General features: G+C 37.0%; 1 protein-coding gene across 5 annotated transcripts in view; it reads left to right on the plus strand.

Annotated features, from left to right (window-relative positions):
• The window catches only part of LOC139941150 (cGMP-specific 3',5'-cyclic phosphodiesterase-like), a 147,107-nt gene that overhangs the window by 56,381 nt on the left and 70,919 nt on the right, over positions 1-19,807 (plus strand). For 4 of the 5 annotated variants that reach the window (XM_071937600.1, XM_071937604.1, XM_071937605.1 and 1 more), the window contains exons 3-5: positions 4,321-4,410; positions 8,680-8,820; positions 18,869-18,964. In XM_071937600.1, coding sequence (XP_071793701.1) covers positions 4,321-4,410; positions 8,680-8,820; positions 18,869-18,964 — 327 coding nt within the window. The remainder of the gene's footprint in view (positions 1-4,320; positions 4,411-8,679; positions 8,821-18,868; positions 18,965-19,807) is intronic. The other variant, XM_071937603.1, reaches the window with a different exon arrangement.

Raw genomic sequence — 19,807 nt, forward strand, 5'->3', positions numbered from 1 at the left:
AGCTAGCCCTAGGAGACATTAGTCCTAAGTTAGGAAGAGTGACCCGTCCTAACTTAATAATAATAACAATAATAATATAATAATATCATAGTCTTATAGCGCACGTATCTACAAAACAAGGTACTCAAGGCGCTGAGTATAGACAAACTTTCAGAAAGATAGGTTATTGCAGTGATGGATTCTGCGACCCAATTATTTAGCACCTTATAAGGGTTTACAAGGTGCTACGGCGCATTAAGCAGCCCCAACCAGGAACAGCGGGGCGAACCCCTGCTCTTTTCGATAAGTGCACTGGGTTCTTTTACATGCGTTACACAACACATGGGACCAACAGCTTTTTGTCCCATCTGAAGGACTAAGCAAGTGTCTTGCTCAAAGACACAAGTGTCACGGCTTGAGATAAGTCTAGTCTTAACTCTTTGTGAAATCCACCCCTGATCCCGTGTAAAGCAGGATCAGTTTACTAGTTAGCAGACAATTATTGCTTAATAAGTGTCTGCTAAGCAGAAATGTGCAGAATATCATTCACAAATTGTACATGCCACATAGTAGTTTGGCTGGTAATCTTATTGTGGTAAGCATAGTTTTGTTATGCTCAGCTACTGTTTGTGCTTAAAGCAGCTCTATCAAATTGGGCCCTGGTTGGGTGTGGTTGCAGGATCAGTTTACTAGTTCAGTCCCCAGTCCAACAAAATCAAACGTAAGGTGCAGTTGGATTTTGAAGGGTTGGGGTTGGAAGACATCGAGTGGATCTTTGTTAAATTGTGTCGAATCATCGGGGACCTCGGATAGATTTGCAAGCATGGATTGTCATTCTTGTAAGGGCAAGGCCATTCTATTCTCCAGGAAAGGCCATTTCCATTAAAAAATTGTTAGAGGGGAAATTGTTAAAAGGGGCTGAATCAAGGCTTAGATAACTACGTTATAGGCCATGGACTCAATAACACTTCAACCTTGGATGTTCCAAAAATAAAGACAGCTGAAGACCAAGATGTTATTTTCAATGGCAAAATATTCCACCTATATTCACATAAAAAACCCTTAAACAAACCATCAACAACTGCAAAACTTTTGCTTAAGATGAACGATTGCCAATGAATAGCTTGTTTAAAGCCATTATACACTTTCTGTAAACAGTATTGTCCAAGTCCCACACTTCGTGTATCACAACTTATATATAAAATAACAATCCTGTGGAAATTTAGGCTCAATCGGACATCGGAGTCGGGAGAAAATAACGGGAAAACCCACTCCTGTTTTCGCGCGTTTCGCCGTGTCATGACATGTGTTTATAACAAATCTGTAATTCACGCTAACATGAATTTATATTGTTTTACCGTTTTCTCAAAAAGTAAAGCATTTCATGGACTAATATTTCAAGAGAAGTCTTTCACCATCACCTTCTGTAAACCCTGTAAATTATTTGTAAATCTGTGAACTTTTTTTTTTTTTCTGTACCGAAAGGGTCCAATGGCTTTAACATCAACCTGGGATATTCCACCATATAAAAAGACAGCTGAAGAACAAGATAATATCCACCTAAAAAACCTTTAAAGGAACACATTGCCTGCGATCGGTCGAGTCGGTCTTTGAAAAGTGTTTGTAACCGTTTGCTATAAAGTGCATATGGTTGGAAAGATGTTGTAAAAGTAGAATATAATGATCCACACACATTTGCCTCGAAATTGCGTGGTTTTCCCTTTACTTTGCGAACTAACACGGTCGGCCATTTATGGGAGTCAAAAATTTGACTCCCATAAATGACTGACCGTGTTTGTCGACGAGGTAAAAGGAAAACCACGCAATTTCGAGTGATACTTGTGTGGATCATTATATTCTACTTTTAAAATATCTTTCTAATCATATGCATTTTACAACAAACTGTTACAAACACTTTTCAAAGACCAACTCGACCGATTCAAGGCAACGTGTTCCTTTAACAAACCAACAACAACATTTGCTCATGCCTCTACTAGCTAGTTTGAACTTCAAGATAGCTGGGTCAATTTTATAGAGCTGATTTGAAGCTTATTGCGCGACTTCCCATTTCATAGTACTGCTAACCTCAAGGACTGGAAAAGGCATGCCAACTTCTGGTGCTTACCATGCTTACTGTATGAAAGAGAATGAGGTCATATGGAAAACTATGGTGAACGCGCAAGCTGGCCACCTTATTTTCTTGCTGACCTGTGAAATACGCTTACACTTTTAAAGAGCAAATTGTCTTGCTATAGTTAGCATGAAAATTTGCTTGCCTCTAAAGACTGGACACTATTGGTAATTGTCAAAGACTAGTTTCCACAGTTGGTGTGTCTCAACATACATGTATGCATAAAATAACAAACCTGTGCAAATTTGAGCGCAATCGGTTGTCAAAGTTGTGCGATAATAATAAAAGAAAATTTAAAAAAACCTTGTCACACAAAGTTGTGTGCTTTCAGATGCTTGATTTCGAGACCTCAAATTCTAAATCGGAGGTCTCAAAATCAAATTCGTGGAAAATCACTTCTTTCGCGAAAACTATTCCACTTCAGAGGGAACTGTTTCTCACATGGTTTTATACTATCAACCTCTCCCCATTATTCGTAATCAAGAAAGGTTTTATAATTTTAATTATTTTGAGTAATTACCAATAGTGTCCACTGCCTGTAAGCAGTACTATGAAATTTGCCACTGCTGGGTCTGTAAACAGACATTTTTTGCTTACGGAATTGCCCTTAGTACAGTTTTATTTTAATAAACACTTCTAAACCGTAATCAAAATAAAAGGCATGCTTGCTTGCTGGCAATTCTTGTACAGTAGATGAGTGATGCAACAATACAGTTCCTTTGTGAATGCGCGCACACATTGTCAAATCGTCTCCAACAAAACACAATTGCTTGTACTCATGTTTGTCTGCTACAGTAAGCAGTTTTGCTTAGCGGTAAACCTCCTTGTTGAAATTGGGTCCATCTGATGGAGCCATTAGCTGTTTCAATTTGAACCCAAACCTAAAGATCGAATATCCATTCTACTTGATTCACAGTTTACACACATCTGAGTGACGTTCATTAATCATCTATGTTGTATTAGAAACATACATGTAGTTCTAATTACTGGATGCACTTTTTACTGGGGTTATATTGTCAATTGAACCATTGAGAAGAATGGGTGTAATTGCTCGTAAATTTATTTTATTGTAAAGGTTTCATGGTTAATTGAATTGCAAATAGTGCAAATTGTATGGAAACTCTATATGCTCTGTTTGTCATGTTGTACTTTTTTTTCTCATTAGCATATATTTTGGTTTTGGGTACATGTGTGTATTTTGTTTGTGCAAAGAGAACTTCAAAGAGTGAAATACGGTTTACATCTATGTTTTAGGATGCACTTTTAGCTTGTGATAATCACCCTCTTTCTAAACAAACCATAACAAAATTAAAGGAACACGTTGCCTTGGATCGGTCGAGTTGGTCTCTGAAACGGCTTTGTAACCATTTGTTGCAAAATGCATATGGTTAGAAAGATGTTGTAAAAGTAGAATACAATGATTCACACAAACATGCCTCGAAATTGCATGGTTTTTCTTTTACCTCGTCGACTAACACGGTCCGCCATTTATGGGAGTCAAATTTTTGACTACCATAAATGTCCAATTGTGTTAGTTCGCACAGTAAAAGGAAAACCACGCAATTTCGAGGCAAATTTGTGTGGATCATTGTATTCTACTTTTACAACATCTTTCTAACCATTCATTTTATAACAAGCGGTTACAAACTCTTTTCAAAGACCAACTCGACCGATCCAAGGCGTTCCTTTAATCAAACTGTTTTACAGTGTGGGTTGGTACTTTTATTGTTTCTAAAAGATTTTGTTGAAATAAAAATTAATGACAGGTTGATTAGAGGCACTTGACTTGTGTGGTAGCTGTCAAAGATCAGTATTCTCACTTGGTGCATCCCAACATATGCATAAAATAACAAACTTGTGAAAATTTTGGCTCAATATGGTCACCAAATTTGCAAGAGAATAATGAAAGAAAAACACCCTTGTTGTAATACTTTGTATGCTTTCAGATACATAAAAAAAGGCTTCAGTTGAGGTCTTTTATTATTTGAGTGAGAAATTAGCTCTTACTAAAAAACTAAGTTACTTCACTGGGAGCCATTTTTCATAATGTTTTATACTATCAATAGCTCTCCATTGTCCGTTACCAAGTAACTTTTTATGCTAACAATTATTTTGAGTAATTACCAATAGTAACCAGTGGTTATGTTTGTTTTAAATAGACACATCGGTTGACGTTCTCCTCTTGTGTTTTTTTCTTGTTTACTCTCTAGGTCTTCAGGAATTACCTGACATTTTGCGGAATTGGAATCATGAACGCCCAGCTGTTTGAGATGTCAGTCAACGAGTACAAACGCAATCAGGTAATTATGTCCATTGGACTTTCATACAGACGTCCTCCTAGGCTAAGGCTGCTTCTCAAATCTGCTCCTCGTTTTTCAGCCAACTAGCATTGACTAATAGATTTTAGCTGAGAACAAGAAGATTGCTAGGGGTGTGGTTGGTTGTGGTTACTTTTGTAAATGAATCAGGTATTGCGTTTTTTATTTTTTTATTTTTTTACATCAACTACTGGTCCACACGAAGGTTGTAAGAGTCATCATCCAAATTTACACACAGCTGCTTAAGCAGAAAATATTTCTTAATAACTGTCTGCTAAGCAGAAATGTGCAGAATATCATTCACAAATTGTACAAGCCACATGGTAGTTTGGCTGGTAATCTTAATCTGGTAAGCATAGTTTTATTTACTTAGCTACTGTTTGTGCTTAAGCAGCTCTATGAAATGTGGCCCTGGTTGGGTGTGGTTCGGTTTGGTTGTTGTGATTGAATCAGGTCATGTCATGATTTTTTTTTCCACAGCAACCACTGGTCAACAAAAGGGTCATGGCCCGATTTCGTTGCTAGAGGAACATTACATAAGTGGTTTTTGCTAACAAAGATTTGCTGGGCAGTCTAAGTTCTTTAGTTTGAGATCGATAAACCATATGGGTCATTAGAAAATAGTGAAAAACCTATTTATACACATTTTGCATGACATTGATTAATTTTATTTTTTATAAAACGCTCACTGAGTGATAAAATCCAAACATGAAATTAGTTTTGTTTATTTCTTAACAAATATAACATTTCAAACAGAAATATTTCAAGGGATGTTTTCTACTATCATCATCATTAGACCGTGTAAGCTTTATGTAAATGTGTGGTCTTAGACAATTTATTTTCCTTACCAATGCTGTATTGTTCCTTTAAGCAGAAAATACTGTCTAGAAAATTTATTTGCTATGCAAAACAAATTAGCTTTGGAGCAAATAAATATATCTGGTTGTATAATCAGCGACATTTTAGTGCAAACTTCGTAGTTACTAATTACACAGTGGAAGGCAATAGCCAGCGTGGTATATGGTCCCTGAAATTGATGCATCTTTGCTGTATCTGTGTGTTTTTTTTCCCTCAATTACCAACCAATACACTCACATCTCAAGACATTTTTTTTATCATCTTTGGTTTTTAATCTTTAATCTCATCAACATCAAGTGATTTACCTTTCAGTTGTGGAAGAAGAAAAATAAAAACCTAGAAGAAAAAACAAAACAAAAAACGAATGGACAAAAAAAAAGTGAAGAGCTGAGATAATCCAACGAGATGATGCGTTGCTAGGCAACGCCATGCACTGGTGAGGCCTGTTTGCAGTAGTTAGCCATGGGAGGGAGTAAAGAGTTGGATTTCTTTCCGCTCGATGACCTGAATCAGCATCTTGTAATTCCCAATGGAAGCTCTCCCTCTAAGATGGTGAGAAAGCAACAAAAAAAGACAGAAAACCCTCACCGGCATTCCAATAGTTTTTGTGACGGCGGAGAGCATGTTTTATTATACAACAGTGGAGACTCTTAAATTTGTTTGGTGACCTACTTTGATTTATCACTGTATGGATTAGACAATGGCTTCGAGAATAAAGGAAGCTCTGTAGGGTCTTACACTCAATTCAATCAACATTTGTTTCCACATTGGTGGTAAAAAAGGAGAATATCATGTAAAGGCAGTGGACACTATTGGTAATTACTCAAAAAAATTATGTTCATAAAACCTTACTAGGGAATGAGTAATGGGGAGAGGTTAGTAGTATATGAACATTGTGAGAAACGGCTCCCTCTGAAGTAACGTTTTTTCGAGAAAGAATTTTTTTTTTTCCAGGAATTTGATTTTGAGACCTCAGACACCTGTCAGATTTAGAATTTGAGGTCTCGAAATCAAGCATCTGAAAGCACACAACATCGTGAGACAAGGGTGTTTTTTCTTTCATTATTATCTCACAGGTTTGTTATTTTATGCATATGTTGAGATGCACCAAGTGAGAAGACAGACTGGTCTTTGACAACTACCAATAGTGTCCGGTGTCTTTAAACAAAGTAAAAAAAAATGAGTCAAAGACATGTCAAGAACAGGTCAAGAAAATATTTAATGAAAATGAAATGAACAAAATATAATGTAATGGATTCGGAGCAGACCAATATGGGGGCATTTACAGAAGCCAGAAAGGCTTGTTTTAAAATGCCTGACAAATACCAAACAAAAGGAAACAAACAAACAAACAAACAAACAAACAAACAAACAAACAAACAAACAAACAAACAAACAAACAAACAAACAAACAAACAAACAAACAAACAAACAAACAAACAAACAAACAAACAAACAAACAAACAAAACATGTTCTCTCATACTTGCTTATCTTTGGTGGAGGATCAAGGACAGCAGCTTTGTTTGGGATGAGGGAGTTGGGTGGGGACAGAGTTAAGAATGGATGACAATGGTTTGCCTTTAGTCAACAAGACGTGAGCCTGCAAATTGCGAAGCAATCGCTGTTAAATCCAGCACTTAACGTCAAATTTAAAAAGAGGATTACAGCTTTGTCACAATAAACCAATCCATTAGCATTGTAGCATGTGTCCTGTTCATGTTTAGTTTGAAAATAAGTGTTTTTTGGGTGTGTTAAAGCGATGATGTTTGTTCACTGTGTGTCCTTAAAGGGAAGGTACACGTTTGGTAATTACTCAAAACAAATATTAACTTAAAAACTGACTTGGTAACGAGCATTGGAGAGCTGTTGATAGTATAAAACATTGTGAGAAACGACTCCCTCCGAAGTAACATGGATTTTGAGAAAGAACTAATTTCTCACTAAAATAATAAAAGATTTCTAGCCAGAAGTCTTCTATTCATATCTGAAAGCACACAAATTCGTCTAACAAGGGTGTTTTTTCTCTCATCATTTTCTCGCAACTTCGATGACCAATTTAGCTCAAATTTTCACAGGCTTTTTATTTTATGCTTATGTTGGGATACACCAAGTGAGAAGACTGGTCTTTAGCAGTTACCAAACGTTTACCTTTCCTTTAAAGGAACACTACTGAATTGGTAAGAAAAATATTTTTCTCTAAGATCACAGATTTACATCAAACTTACACAGTCTTACGATGATGATAGTAGCAAAAATCCCATGAATTATTTTTGTCTGAAATGTCATTTTTGTCTGAAATAAATAAAACTATTTTCCCGTTTTAAGTTAATGGCTCAGTGAGCTTTTTATCCACCCCCCTCTTTTTATCTAGGTCATGCAAAATGTATTTTTCAATATTTTAACGTGACCCAGATGGCCGATTGATCTCAAACTTCTAGAGGTTTGTCAGCTTATGCATAATGGTGGATTACATGAGGAGCTTACACTGCTAGCAAATGGTTTTTAGCAGAAAAAAAAAATTGCAGAAAACAAATTCAGTAATGTTGCTTTATGGATGGTTGCATAGCATCGGTCTTGTTCAAGAATAATGAGTATTTTTTACTTGAAATTGAATAGTTAAACCGACTGCTGACGGAAATGAGAGTGCTTGTGGTAATTTAAAACCAAAACAAGATATGAAATGGCAGTAAGTGGCATGAACCTTCGATTCAAGAAAGATTTTTTTTTCCCGCCAAACATTAATTTGTCTTCACATGTAAGACACTAAAAATGTTTAATCAAAATCTTGGGCATTTATGGAAATGTGCAAGTCCAAAATGAGATGTTTTTTTTGCTGAAAGATTTTAACTCCATTTTGTAAAAACTGTCACCCAAAATGGTCTTCAAGTAAGAGTCTTTAGCAATAGCTGACTTAATATAATTTTTTAATATTGGTTGTAATCCAGTTTCAATCAGAAAAATGAGAGTCCAAAATGATATTTTTTGCTGAAAGATTTAAACACCATTGATAATAACTGCAAACCGAAATGGCGCTCAAGTAAGAATGTCAGCATTAGTTCACTTAATTTTAAGTTTTTAATGTGAGCTGTAAATGCCTTTTCGGCATTAACCTAAACCAGTTTTCATTTTACAAAAATGTGATTGCACAATGAGATAATAATTTTTTTGCTGAAAGATTTGAACTACATTCATAGTAACTGCGACCCAAAATGGCGCTCAAGTAAGAATCTCAGCAATAAGTCACGTAATTTAAGTTTTTAATTTGGGCTGTAAATGCCTTTCCGGCATTAAACCTAATCCAGTTTTTCATTGGGAAAAATGAGCACGACTTTGCGCTGGGCCCTTGTTGGCCATCAGCATTGACCGTGTCGTGATCTTGTTGCCCATTGCAGATGTTACTGCAGCTGGCCCGTGGCATCTTTGAGGAACAGACCTCCCTGGAGAGTGTCGTCCACAAGATTATGAAGGAGGCCATCACGCTACTGAAGTGCGAACGCTGCTTGGTGTTTCTGCTGGAGGATCATGATAAATCGGTAAGAGGGAAGCGAGGGAATCAAGCCCTTGTGATTATAGGGGGAGTAGAGCTGAGGTATTATGATAAAAAGATGCCAGATGAGGGTTGGAATTGATGATGACTCAGCAGATGAAATTGATAAAGAAGAAACAGGAACCGATAGAAAAACTGTGGTATTGGTGACACTTTTGTGATTCGGATGATAAACATGAAGGGAAATTGATGTGACAATGATGATGTGACATGAACAGGGATGACAATGACACACATTTTGATGACATATTCAATGATCAAATGTTATGCGATGCCAATACATAAGGATGAAATGACATTAACAGTAGCATTTAAGGATGACGACAGTAATGTTAGTGGTGATAGGGATAGAGCCATTATAAAGTATGTGACACTGACAGTGACAAGAATGGTGATCAAACTCAAAGGTCATGTTATTTATGGTGATACAGGTGATGATCACTGTTACAATGACAGTGACAAGTATGAGATAGTGTTACTTTGCTTAGACATTGACAACTATGAGGAGAATTAATGTGACAGGAAAAGGAAAATGCCAGTGACGCCACTCAGTCAGGCAATTATGTCAACCTCAGATAGAAACTGAATTATGATGGTATTAGATTTATTTATGTTTCAGAAAAAAGTAGTATGGCTCCCCTTATGATTGATAGTGAATAACGGGTTTCTGCAGTCAGGGATCCCAACTAGGAGAGATAATGTATTGTGTGAAAAATTCTTTGGAATGTGTCCAATGGTGTATATCGCAATAATCATTCAGCGGGTATTATAGGCATACGGTGCAATGCATGCCGTCGGTGAGATATAACGCGGCGACTCCAAATGCCAAAGCCGTACCTGCCGATACAGCGATTATTCCTGCAGGATTTAGTGCCTGAGTAAATTCCACCATATTGAAAGGATTGCAATTGCGGATTCACTGTCAATTAAAAATTGAATGCCTTTACTGCGCTTGTTGCCAGGAGACTGGAGGTGATGCTAAAAACAGAGCTCCCGAAACCCATGCCTTCTGGCCTCTCTTGTTGAATTTACCAATAAAAATGTCCTGGTTTTTACCGGTTATTTTTTTATCGCGGACATTTTTCCAAGAGTAATTGTGTGTTCTTTAAAGTTGAGTGTGAAACTGAATGAAACGTAGACTGTGCAAACAGTGAAAGTGATGTGTAAAAAAGGAAGGGCTGACCTGGTACTAAAGGAGAAGATGAAGAAAAAAAAGGAGATGATTATGATGATGAGGTGGCGAGAGACAGAGGCTTTGAGCAAGGGGGGATAAAGATGATGAAAAGGCTGCCGGTGATGAAATGTAGATGAATGGTACGGCTGGGAGACGGTTTTTGAGACACGGAGAAGAGAAAAAGAGGCTGCAGACGGTAGAGGAGGATGAGCAGTGAAGCTAGATGATGAGTGAATTCCCAGATGGAGCAAATGAAGACAGCGATTTTTCTTCTTCCCAGCAAGGATTTTTTGTCACTCTCCCTCCGTCTTTCGTTTATGATCAGTGCGGGTTATATAAAGAAAATGAGGGCATGTTTCGGGGCGGTCGGTTGAAAGAAAGAAAGAAGACGAAGACGAAAAAGGGAGGGTTGTGTGTTAATTTTTTTTTTTTTTACCTTCTTGAGCTTGTCTTCATATTCTAACTCACCATGTCGCTCGGTTTGGTCTTTAAAGATGAATGCATACGAGAACCCATCTAGCAGCTGATTAAACTGCATGCATCAGCTGTAGCGTATATAGGTATACTAATCAAGTCACATGAAGTAAAGGTCAGCTGTTTATTAATGACAAAAGGTCATAGGTCAAACTGAGGTGTACAACAGATTTGATTTTTTATACGTAACGGCTTAGTCTAGTGCTTGTTCTAAAATAATTGTGATGGAAGAATTAATTTCAATTGTACGGCCAAAGAAATCATATTGGTTGGTCAATGTCCTTCAACTGACATCAAAATGGGGGGGGGGGGGGCAGGAACCCTGAGTTTACCAGAGACATTTGTAAATGATACAAGATGTATGTTTGTTTTGAATTATTTGTTTGTGGAGTTTAGTTATCTGGCTATTTCAGGAAATTTACCCACCTTTAACGATCAATGTTTACTGTGTCAACGAATAAAATACCTGAAAACAAATGAAGTTGCTAATTTTGTTTACGAGGGACAATGACCAGCTATGATTGGACAGAGGAAATGAATAAATGAAAAGCTTTAATAGTAACGATGCCCGTGTAGCAACTAATGAAAACCAATTATTTGATTGTTGAAATAGACCCTTGCACAGTTGCCTGCCGGTTGTTCAGTGTGGACACCCCAGTTGTAGCGCTGTAATTACATGTGATTAACATTTAGTAATCATAGTCTTTCTAATTGGACACACTGTACTGTATCTATCCCACACTCGTCACACTAACTCATTTTTACGTTCACAGTCACCTTTAAAGGCAGTGGACACTGTTGGTATTTACTCAAAAAAATTATTAGAATAAAACCTTAATTGGTAACAAGTAATGGGGAGAGGTTGATAGTATAAAACATTGTGAGAAACGGCTCCCTCTGAAGTGCCATGGTTTTCGAGAAAAAGTAATTTTCCACGAATTTGATTTCGAGACCTCAGATTTAGAACTTGAGGTCTCGAAATCAACCATCTAAACGCACACAACTTCGTGTGACAAGGGTGTTTTTTCTTTCATTATTATCTCGCAAGTTCGATGACCGATTGAGCTCAAGTTTTCACAGGTTTGTTATTTTATGCATATGTTGAGATAACTGTGCAGGCTAGTCTTTGACAATTACCAATAGTGTCCACTGCCTTTAAGGAGTGTCTGAAGCTTTGCATGGTGCGAAGGATAAGAATAAACTATAGATAATCAAACAATTGTGGGCACAACTATGTAATAGTTCTCTTTTCTAAGGGAGTGTTGGCTCTGAAAAGAGTCGGTGAATTTTCGACGAGTATTCTCTACTTGTCTTCAGGAGGAATGCTTTCTCCTGAAGACGAGCAGTTTATAATGTTCGTAACGTCAAGACCACACCTGCTCTTTCACTTAGGATTAATCTTAGGAGTTGGGATGAGTCCCAACCCTGCACTGTAGCATGCAGACCTTAAGATTGATTCTAAGTTAGGACGAGTTACTCGTCCTAACTAACTCGTCCTGACTCGAGATAGGATTAATCTTAGCGTTTCGTGAAATCGGCTGCAGGACAACTATTATTTATAGTTTACCCTTACAATCGCCTTTGTATGTAACTACAGACTTGCAACAAATCTTCCACTGAATCTGTACAGAAAAAGCAAATAAGGCATATTTTATTGTAAACATAGTAAACATGTTTTATGCAGGCTTCCTTTTTTGTTCACGGCACTGCATCGTTTGGTTACTAAAATTATTTTTGTTTTGTTTTACATATATACACTGATGTGTAAGCACTGTATTCTCAGTACTTTCTTGAGTTCTGTATAAACGAATTACAGGCCTTTACTTGGCTGGGATTGGAACCCACGACCTGTGCAATTCTAGAGCAGTACAGTGTCTTATCAAAAGTCAGTCTTTTTTTTGGTAAAACGTGTTATTAAAAGTCAGTCTTTTTTTGGTAAAATGTGTTTGAAGTAGGCTCGCAGTAAATTGCACCAACTTCAATAACCCCCTTAAATAAAAAATAAAAACAAAGAAATCAACCGATATATTTCTAATAACAGAATGGTGTCATTGGCAACCAGACTAGTGAGCAAACAAGTTCATCTAATCAAAAAAGATAAACAAATATTGATGAGTAAAAGTGGCATGTTGAGTTGAAGTCACAGTCACGTATTGACGTTCATAATTGTTGACTGTCTGGGAAGTGATATGCCAGAGCTATTAGAATCTTTAAAGGAAACATGTTTGGTTTGGAACGTCAAATAATGGTTCAGTTTTTTCATGAATTGTCTGAAAACATTGCTTGGTGTTTAAGTTGTTGGTTTGATAAATTGTATCGTGAGGCTTTGATCTGTAAACAAGATGTTGTCACTTTCAGAAGGAGGTAAAAACTAAAATACGATTTTGACTTTCTTGTAGCAGACCTCAGACAACTTTGAAACTCCCATGTTTTTCATGATTTGTTTTTAAAGATTTTGTTTAACCATACATGTAGGAGTCCCCCCTAAAATAAAAATGATTAAAATAAATAAATAAATAAATAAAAAAGAAGGAAAAAACCCTTTTAGTACGAACACCCTCCCAAGGGTGTAAAATATCTGCTTTAGGGTTTCTCCTATCAACCCTCTTTTGTTTTTACTTCTTTGATGAGACATTTTTTTTGTTTTTTTTCTATGTCATTTTGGTTTTTGAAATTTTCATATGGAAAATAATGTTAAAAAATGGCCTGACGGAAAATAATGTTATAATAGATATTAAATTTTCATTGGGGATAAAGAACTTTAGTTATGGTTTTTACCACACACCGATGTGTGTAAGCACTGTATGCTCAGTACTTTCTCCCTGTGAACTAATATTACAGGCATATATTACTCGGCTGGGATTGGAACCCACGACCCTTGCAATTCTAGAGCAGTGTCTTACCAACTAGACTATCGAGATTGCCCGGTAGCTAGAGGCAGTTCGAATCCTATGTTTTGGCAGTGGGTTCAGTAGTAGACGTTAAATTTGCATCAGGGATAAAACAATTTTTAATTTATACCCATACACCGATGTGTGTTAGCACCGTATACTCGGTACTTTCCCGAGTCCTGTAAAAAAGAAAAAAGAAAAAAGAAAAAGAAAAGTAAAACTCAATTCAGTCTCCCTTTAAGGCTTTTGTTATTTCTGGGGGAAAAAAAAAAAAAACCTGCTCGATGATTGAAACAAGATCAAACTCAATGGGGGAAAAAAAAAAATGTAAAAGAATGAAGAAAAAAAAAACCGACAAAATATGTACAAGTTTAGAAATTACTTTATTTTATTTGTCTATCAGTCACGCTTGCACAGACTAAAATGAAAAGAAGCCAGTATCTTTATCCTCAGATTTTGAGTGGGTTTTTCATTAAGGTCTTGACAAGGTCAGGATGGACAACAGTCCTTGCTTTCCAATTAGCGCATTCACATTCGAACGTCTAGGTCATGCATTAACTTGTTATTGAAGACCTACATTGCAACTTTCTTATTAAATGGCAGTTTTATTTACTCCCAATAAAAATATAAAAAAAATAAAACGCAAGGATAAATCCATGAACAAGGCACTGCATTATTTCCATGTGGATTGGTGACTGTGTCCAAGGAAGATGGTTGAGTAGTTCATAAGGCAGTATACAATTTAGGTTAAGTACGGTACAAGTCGAAAAAAAAATCAACGTAACACAAGAGTTGGCCCATGTTGTTATTTTTGAACCCATTGGCTGGAAGGAGTGGTAAATTTCCTGGGTGTTCTAAGAACCCATGGGCTATAAGGAGATCTCTGTTACCAGCGTGTACATTAGTACATTCTCTGCAACAATCGTGGCCTCCCGTTATTTAAACATCCAGAAGGTTGTCAGTTAGACTGCGACAACTTGAAATTAACATGCTCGGGGAAAAAAACAAACTCAGTGACGTCAATGGCCGGCATAGCTCGGTGGTTGCCATAGAATAGGCTGTTGTGAAACATGGCATCTAGATGGGGCTGCTATGATCGGTAGTGAATGACAATTACATAGTGTTCAAGGAAAATGATTCGATCACCCTCTGATTGAATTTTTCATTATCAACAGGCAGTTTGTGTACAGGTTTTTTTAAAACTCCTTTATTTGACCCAGAGAAATAAAATGTTGCCATCTTATGGATAACCCTGACTCACCATCCCCGCGTGAAGTTATTGCAATATTTTGGGGTGTAATTGATAGAATGTTTGAGTCAATGCATTTGAGAACTCATTTGATTTGTGCCTATCACGATCATAAAATACATTTATATAAATACTTTGAAATGGAAAAAATAAAAAAAAAGTCCTTGGTTTGAATTGTTCATATTTAAGTTCACTCCATTGCCTTTAACAGGGTGCCATTGAAGTGTCAGTTACAAAAGTTCGATTTTTGATATTAGATGACCTACTCTTTCTCGGAATTTGGCAATATTGTCCTCGCTCAAAGGTTACTGAAATTTCAGTGTCCAATTAAATCCTCTTCGGTGAAACGACAGTTGCCAATCAACGTTATCGTTTCGTGTAAACAAACGTCATGTTTACATTTCAAAGAACAACTCCCACTATCTGTGCTTATAGTCCTTAGCGAGACCAGGTCACTGTTACATCTGAGGTTTACTCTCAACACTTTAATCAGCTATTTTTTCCAGATTACTCCAGGAGTGCCTAGTCATCAGTGTGGTTGAACCAAACTGAGATAGTTGCTTAGGGATACCCTAGAATGTTATCAAGTGTATCATGGGTACACTTTTTGTTTCAAGGATACCAAATAAACAACATATAAATATTGAGAAACTCTTTGCAGATCTTAAATTTGACAAACTCAAGAACTTGTTGTCATTGTTGACACAGCGATTCTTAATTGATAAATAAATTATAATGACACAGTAATGAACAACACAGTAATATGCCTGTGATTTTTTTCCCCACAGAACTCGGGAAAGTAATGAGTATACAGTGCTACCACACATCGGTGTACATGTATATGGGTAAAACCCAAATGAATATTCTTTATCCCGATGCAAATTTAACATCTATTATAACATTGAGATAACTTGTTGTTTATAAAATGGACACGAAAAACGGTGTGTACACGTGATTGTGAGCACATAAATTTCTGACAGTGTTGAAATTGCCTCGATCACTTTTATTTGTTTTCTTGCAAAATTATAATATGTCAAACCACTATCGGAACCTGCAGCATGGATATATGGCATTCATCACTTCCTGCATTGGAGTAATTTATAATTTAATATGACACTAAAATTGATGCACTTTACCCTTGTTGAGTGACAGCCAATTAGCTCGTTAGTAACTAATGTTCGTCAGAGTCATTAACCTCTGTGTAGGGAAGCATTGATTGTTTAAGTCAAGTGGAAATGGCACATTCCGGTTTTCTTTAAAGGGCTTGCAATAAAGAGATGTTTAACTTGTATCGGGGGTAAAGGATATTTATTTTGATTTTACCCATATACACGGATGTGTGTTAGTACTGTATACTAAGTACTTTCCTGAGTTCTGTGAACAAAATCATAGGCATATTACTTGGTAGGGATTCGGAACCCATGACCTTTCAATTAATAATTGTGTAATTTGTTTGTTTATTAGAAGAAAACGATAGCGACTTTAAAACATAAAAAGAAGAAAAAATAGAGGTAGTGAACCACATTAATTTGGAAAAACATAATAAGAATGTTTTGCGTAGAATAAATTTGTAACTTTTAGAAATTTAATATGATACAAACTGGAAAAGTAACCTCACTTGATTCCTTTCTAGAGATTAATATGATTATGCGAACTGCTGTGCCCTAATAATATAAAACAAATAAGTAGGATTTAAACTTGTGTTGTCAACCACCGGTTCTTTTCAGAACCAACACTACTCAAAAGAGATTTGTCACAGGTGCTACCGTAAACCCTAGCTAACATACACATAAAGTATCAGATTTTGGAGTACTGTGCATTAATCTTAATCTGTAACCCTCATAGACCTTTTTATATGTGTACACGCTACGCACTTAAATCGATAAGTGGTGGTTCTGTGACCACAAGAGGGTGGTGTTTGAATTGTTTGTATCGTGTCATGCCTATCGGTAAAGATCACCGGATTCAAACTCCGTTGTTTCTGACAGCGGTTTGTGGGTTCGAGTCCCAGTCATGACACATGTGTCCTTAAGCAAGATCTTTAGGATTGGGCGTAAAGTCGTTGGTCCCGTGTGTTGTATAACGCACATTGGTGTTCGTAAAAAGGAGTCAGTAGATCTCATAATTCAAACGTAGTCCCACATACCTTACGGGAAAATACTGTATGTTGAAGTGCCTTGAGCGTCACTGAGTGATGAGGGATATGCGCGCTAAATAAGAAGCCACTATTATTATTGTTATTATTATGACTACATCTTATGTAACATCTAATTGTCACTTACAAAGTATAATACATTAATCCTAGTGTACAGTGTGGGTGTAAGTTCGGAATGGAGTGAAATGTTGTGATGATGTTGTGCTAAGATTATTTGTATGTCTTGAAGATTACTTGTGTAACTCACCTAAGAGGCATCTTGCTTCTCCACTTTCATCTCATTTCTCATTCATAGTCTGTGAAACTGTTGATAGTTATGACTGTATGCTGTGTGTGACGATAGAATGGACCAAATAGTGTATTTGTTTTGTTTTTCTCTAGTAATGTGTGCATTTTTTATTATCAGTGTGTTTGGTAGACTGCAAGTCATTTGAATGAGCACATCGCACATGCACCATACCACTGTTGCACTGTCACACGCAGCCATATCACTTAATCATCATTCTGACAACATGGACGCCATGGTGTCAACAACAACAACAACAACAACATTGAAAAAGTCATCCCAAAATGTTGTAGTGAAACGTTCCTTTCTGTCAGTGAAACTTATCAGTGTAGATTTGGAATGCTGATCATGATCACAATCCAAATTTTCATCACAAAGTGCGGATTCCTGTGTACACAAACATCAGGAATTTCACACACGGACTCAAAACCTGTATTGGGACCGGAATGATCCCAAAGTGTTTTCTATGTCAATATACCTGTGCTTTTTTTGTAAGCTGACATTATTCTGGTGATCATAAAGTACTATTCCAGTGAGACCAGATTTTGAAATTGAAATGCAAAGGGGTTCTTATGGCTGCTTTTGGCAGGCCACCTTGGGTAAAGTGTTTCTTGGGGTGTTATTTTTGTAAAATATGTTTTTCCAACTGGTACTCAGGACAACTTTGGAGTGGTTTATTCCTACTTCATCTTCTGGAATGATCTCGATCACAAAGTCTATTTTGGTCATTGCATTGACCCGTTTTTCCTTTTATTTATTTGTTATCGCAGCAAGCAGGTGGCCTCTGCTAACAACAAAATCAATACGCCAATAACTCCGTGCAAAAGTTTCAACAGATTTTTATTTGTCAATTTTTTCTTCTTCTGCGCATTGTGCAATTCAAAGAAAACCACTTTCACTTTGACGTTTGCGATAATTTTGAAGGAGTGAGTAAAGTGGTTTACTGGGGATGTTGCTTTATTTTCAAAGAGCGATTATTTTTTATGACAGCCCCCTTGAAGATAAAGAAGAAGGGCTCGCACAGTTTCACTCAGCTTGATCTTTGCACCTTCCTCCCATCTCTTCTTTCTCTCTCTCTTTATCCCTCGTCCTCGTTTCTCCTTCATCTCGTTTTCCCCATTCCTCTTGTGATGTTTGCTACCCATCATCATTGTCTGTACATGGTTTGATAATCACACCCTCTTCACATTACAACCATCCTTTTACTCTCATCATGTTTTGATCTTGTCTCGTGTTCGTAATGTCGTTTTGGGCTGCCTGTTGTGCCGCCATTATTTTTATGCCGTGATCTGCATATCAAACCGCAATGTCCCTCATTCTTACCTTTCTCGATGATCTTTCTTCTATGTTGCTCTTTATACTGTGCGTCCGACAACAATGTTTATATCTTCGGATAATTTCCTTTCTTGATTCATGCTCCCTCTCTTGTTCCCATCTTATTTATAAATTCTTCTCCATTCCTCCATCCCATCTGCACTACTCATAATGATTTGCGATAATCATGGTCATCATCAATACTTGTTGTCACATTCTTTTGTACACATTTTTATGTTGTTTTCACACACCAAATGCACTTCATTTTTGCTTTGCACTGCACCACTTTTTTTATTTTTTATTATATTTTGTATGCCTCAATCTGATCAATGCTAAATGTAACATGTTAATCACCCCCCGAACACATATGCTTATCATGCTAATTGTTTTTATCCGTTGTCTCTGTTTTGCTGTATTCTTCCTACACTTGTTGGTCCCCATCTGTGTCTGTCTGTCTGTGTATTTCCTGCTGCACACTCTTTGATGTGCAGGCCTTTCCAAATGTGCTCAATGTAGGCCAGGGCCCCAAGAAGGCACTTGAATCACCAGTCTCCATCAAAAGCTATGCAGATCTCGACTTGACAAAGGTAAATATTCACTGCTGCATGCTTGAGTCAAGTCTGGAAAGTTACCCCCTTGTCCCCTCCCCTCCCCCTACCTCCCTGGTACAGTTCTGAGGCCCTGATAGCGTAGTAGAGACACATTTCTCATTCTCATTTCTCAAGTATTCAAATATTAAAGCCCTTTTTAAGAATCTAGTCAGTGTTTTCTTACATTCGTCAGCTTTTTGATGTGATGAGGACGTGTCACAATTGGCAGCAGTTTAGATCTTGAACTGACTTGACAATGAGAGACTCAAATTTCAGTATTTAAAAGCGAGAATCGGGGTTAATAGACCTGCCTCCTAGCTACTGTGACACCATTTCATTAAGACTGGAAGGCTACGTCGTTAGCCTTGTCAAGGAAGTCCCCATCAGTTCTACAGCAGCTCTTTTGTCTTATTTCAGGGGAGGCTGTATAGCTCAAATAGCTCTGTATAGCTGGATATCTTTAAATAGAATAGAGAGGGGGAAAAAAGAGGGGAAAAAAGAGAGCCAAGAGTTACCCATAAGATTGAAATTCACACCTCTGGCTTTTTTTCCGGCTAAGAACAGAACTGAGCTTAATAGTCGGAAATAAATCCTAAATGGATAAAAGTGATCCGGTTGAAAGGAAACTTCCAGACTTGACTTTATTTTTACTTTTCTATTTTAATTTTCCATTTTGCCATTCCATAATGAACTTCATTACGCTCCTCTGGTCAGAACATTACTCATGCTCGACTTCGTTCCATTTTTATTTTTATTTTGGGGTTCCATTCTTTTGAACCATTCCTGCTCCTTTGGTTTTTCTTTCATGATTGCTTCATTTTGCATGTTGACATTAAAGCT

Source organism: Asterias amurensis, chromosome 8 (assembly GCF_032118995.1).
Source record: "Asterias amurensis chromosome 8, ASM3211899v1".
Classification (NCBI taxonomy): Eukaryota; Metazoa; Echinodermata; class Asteroidea; order Forcipulatida; family Asteriidae; genus Asterias; species Asterias amurensis.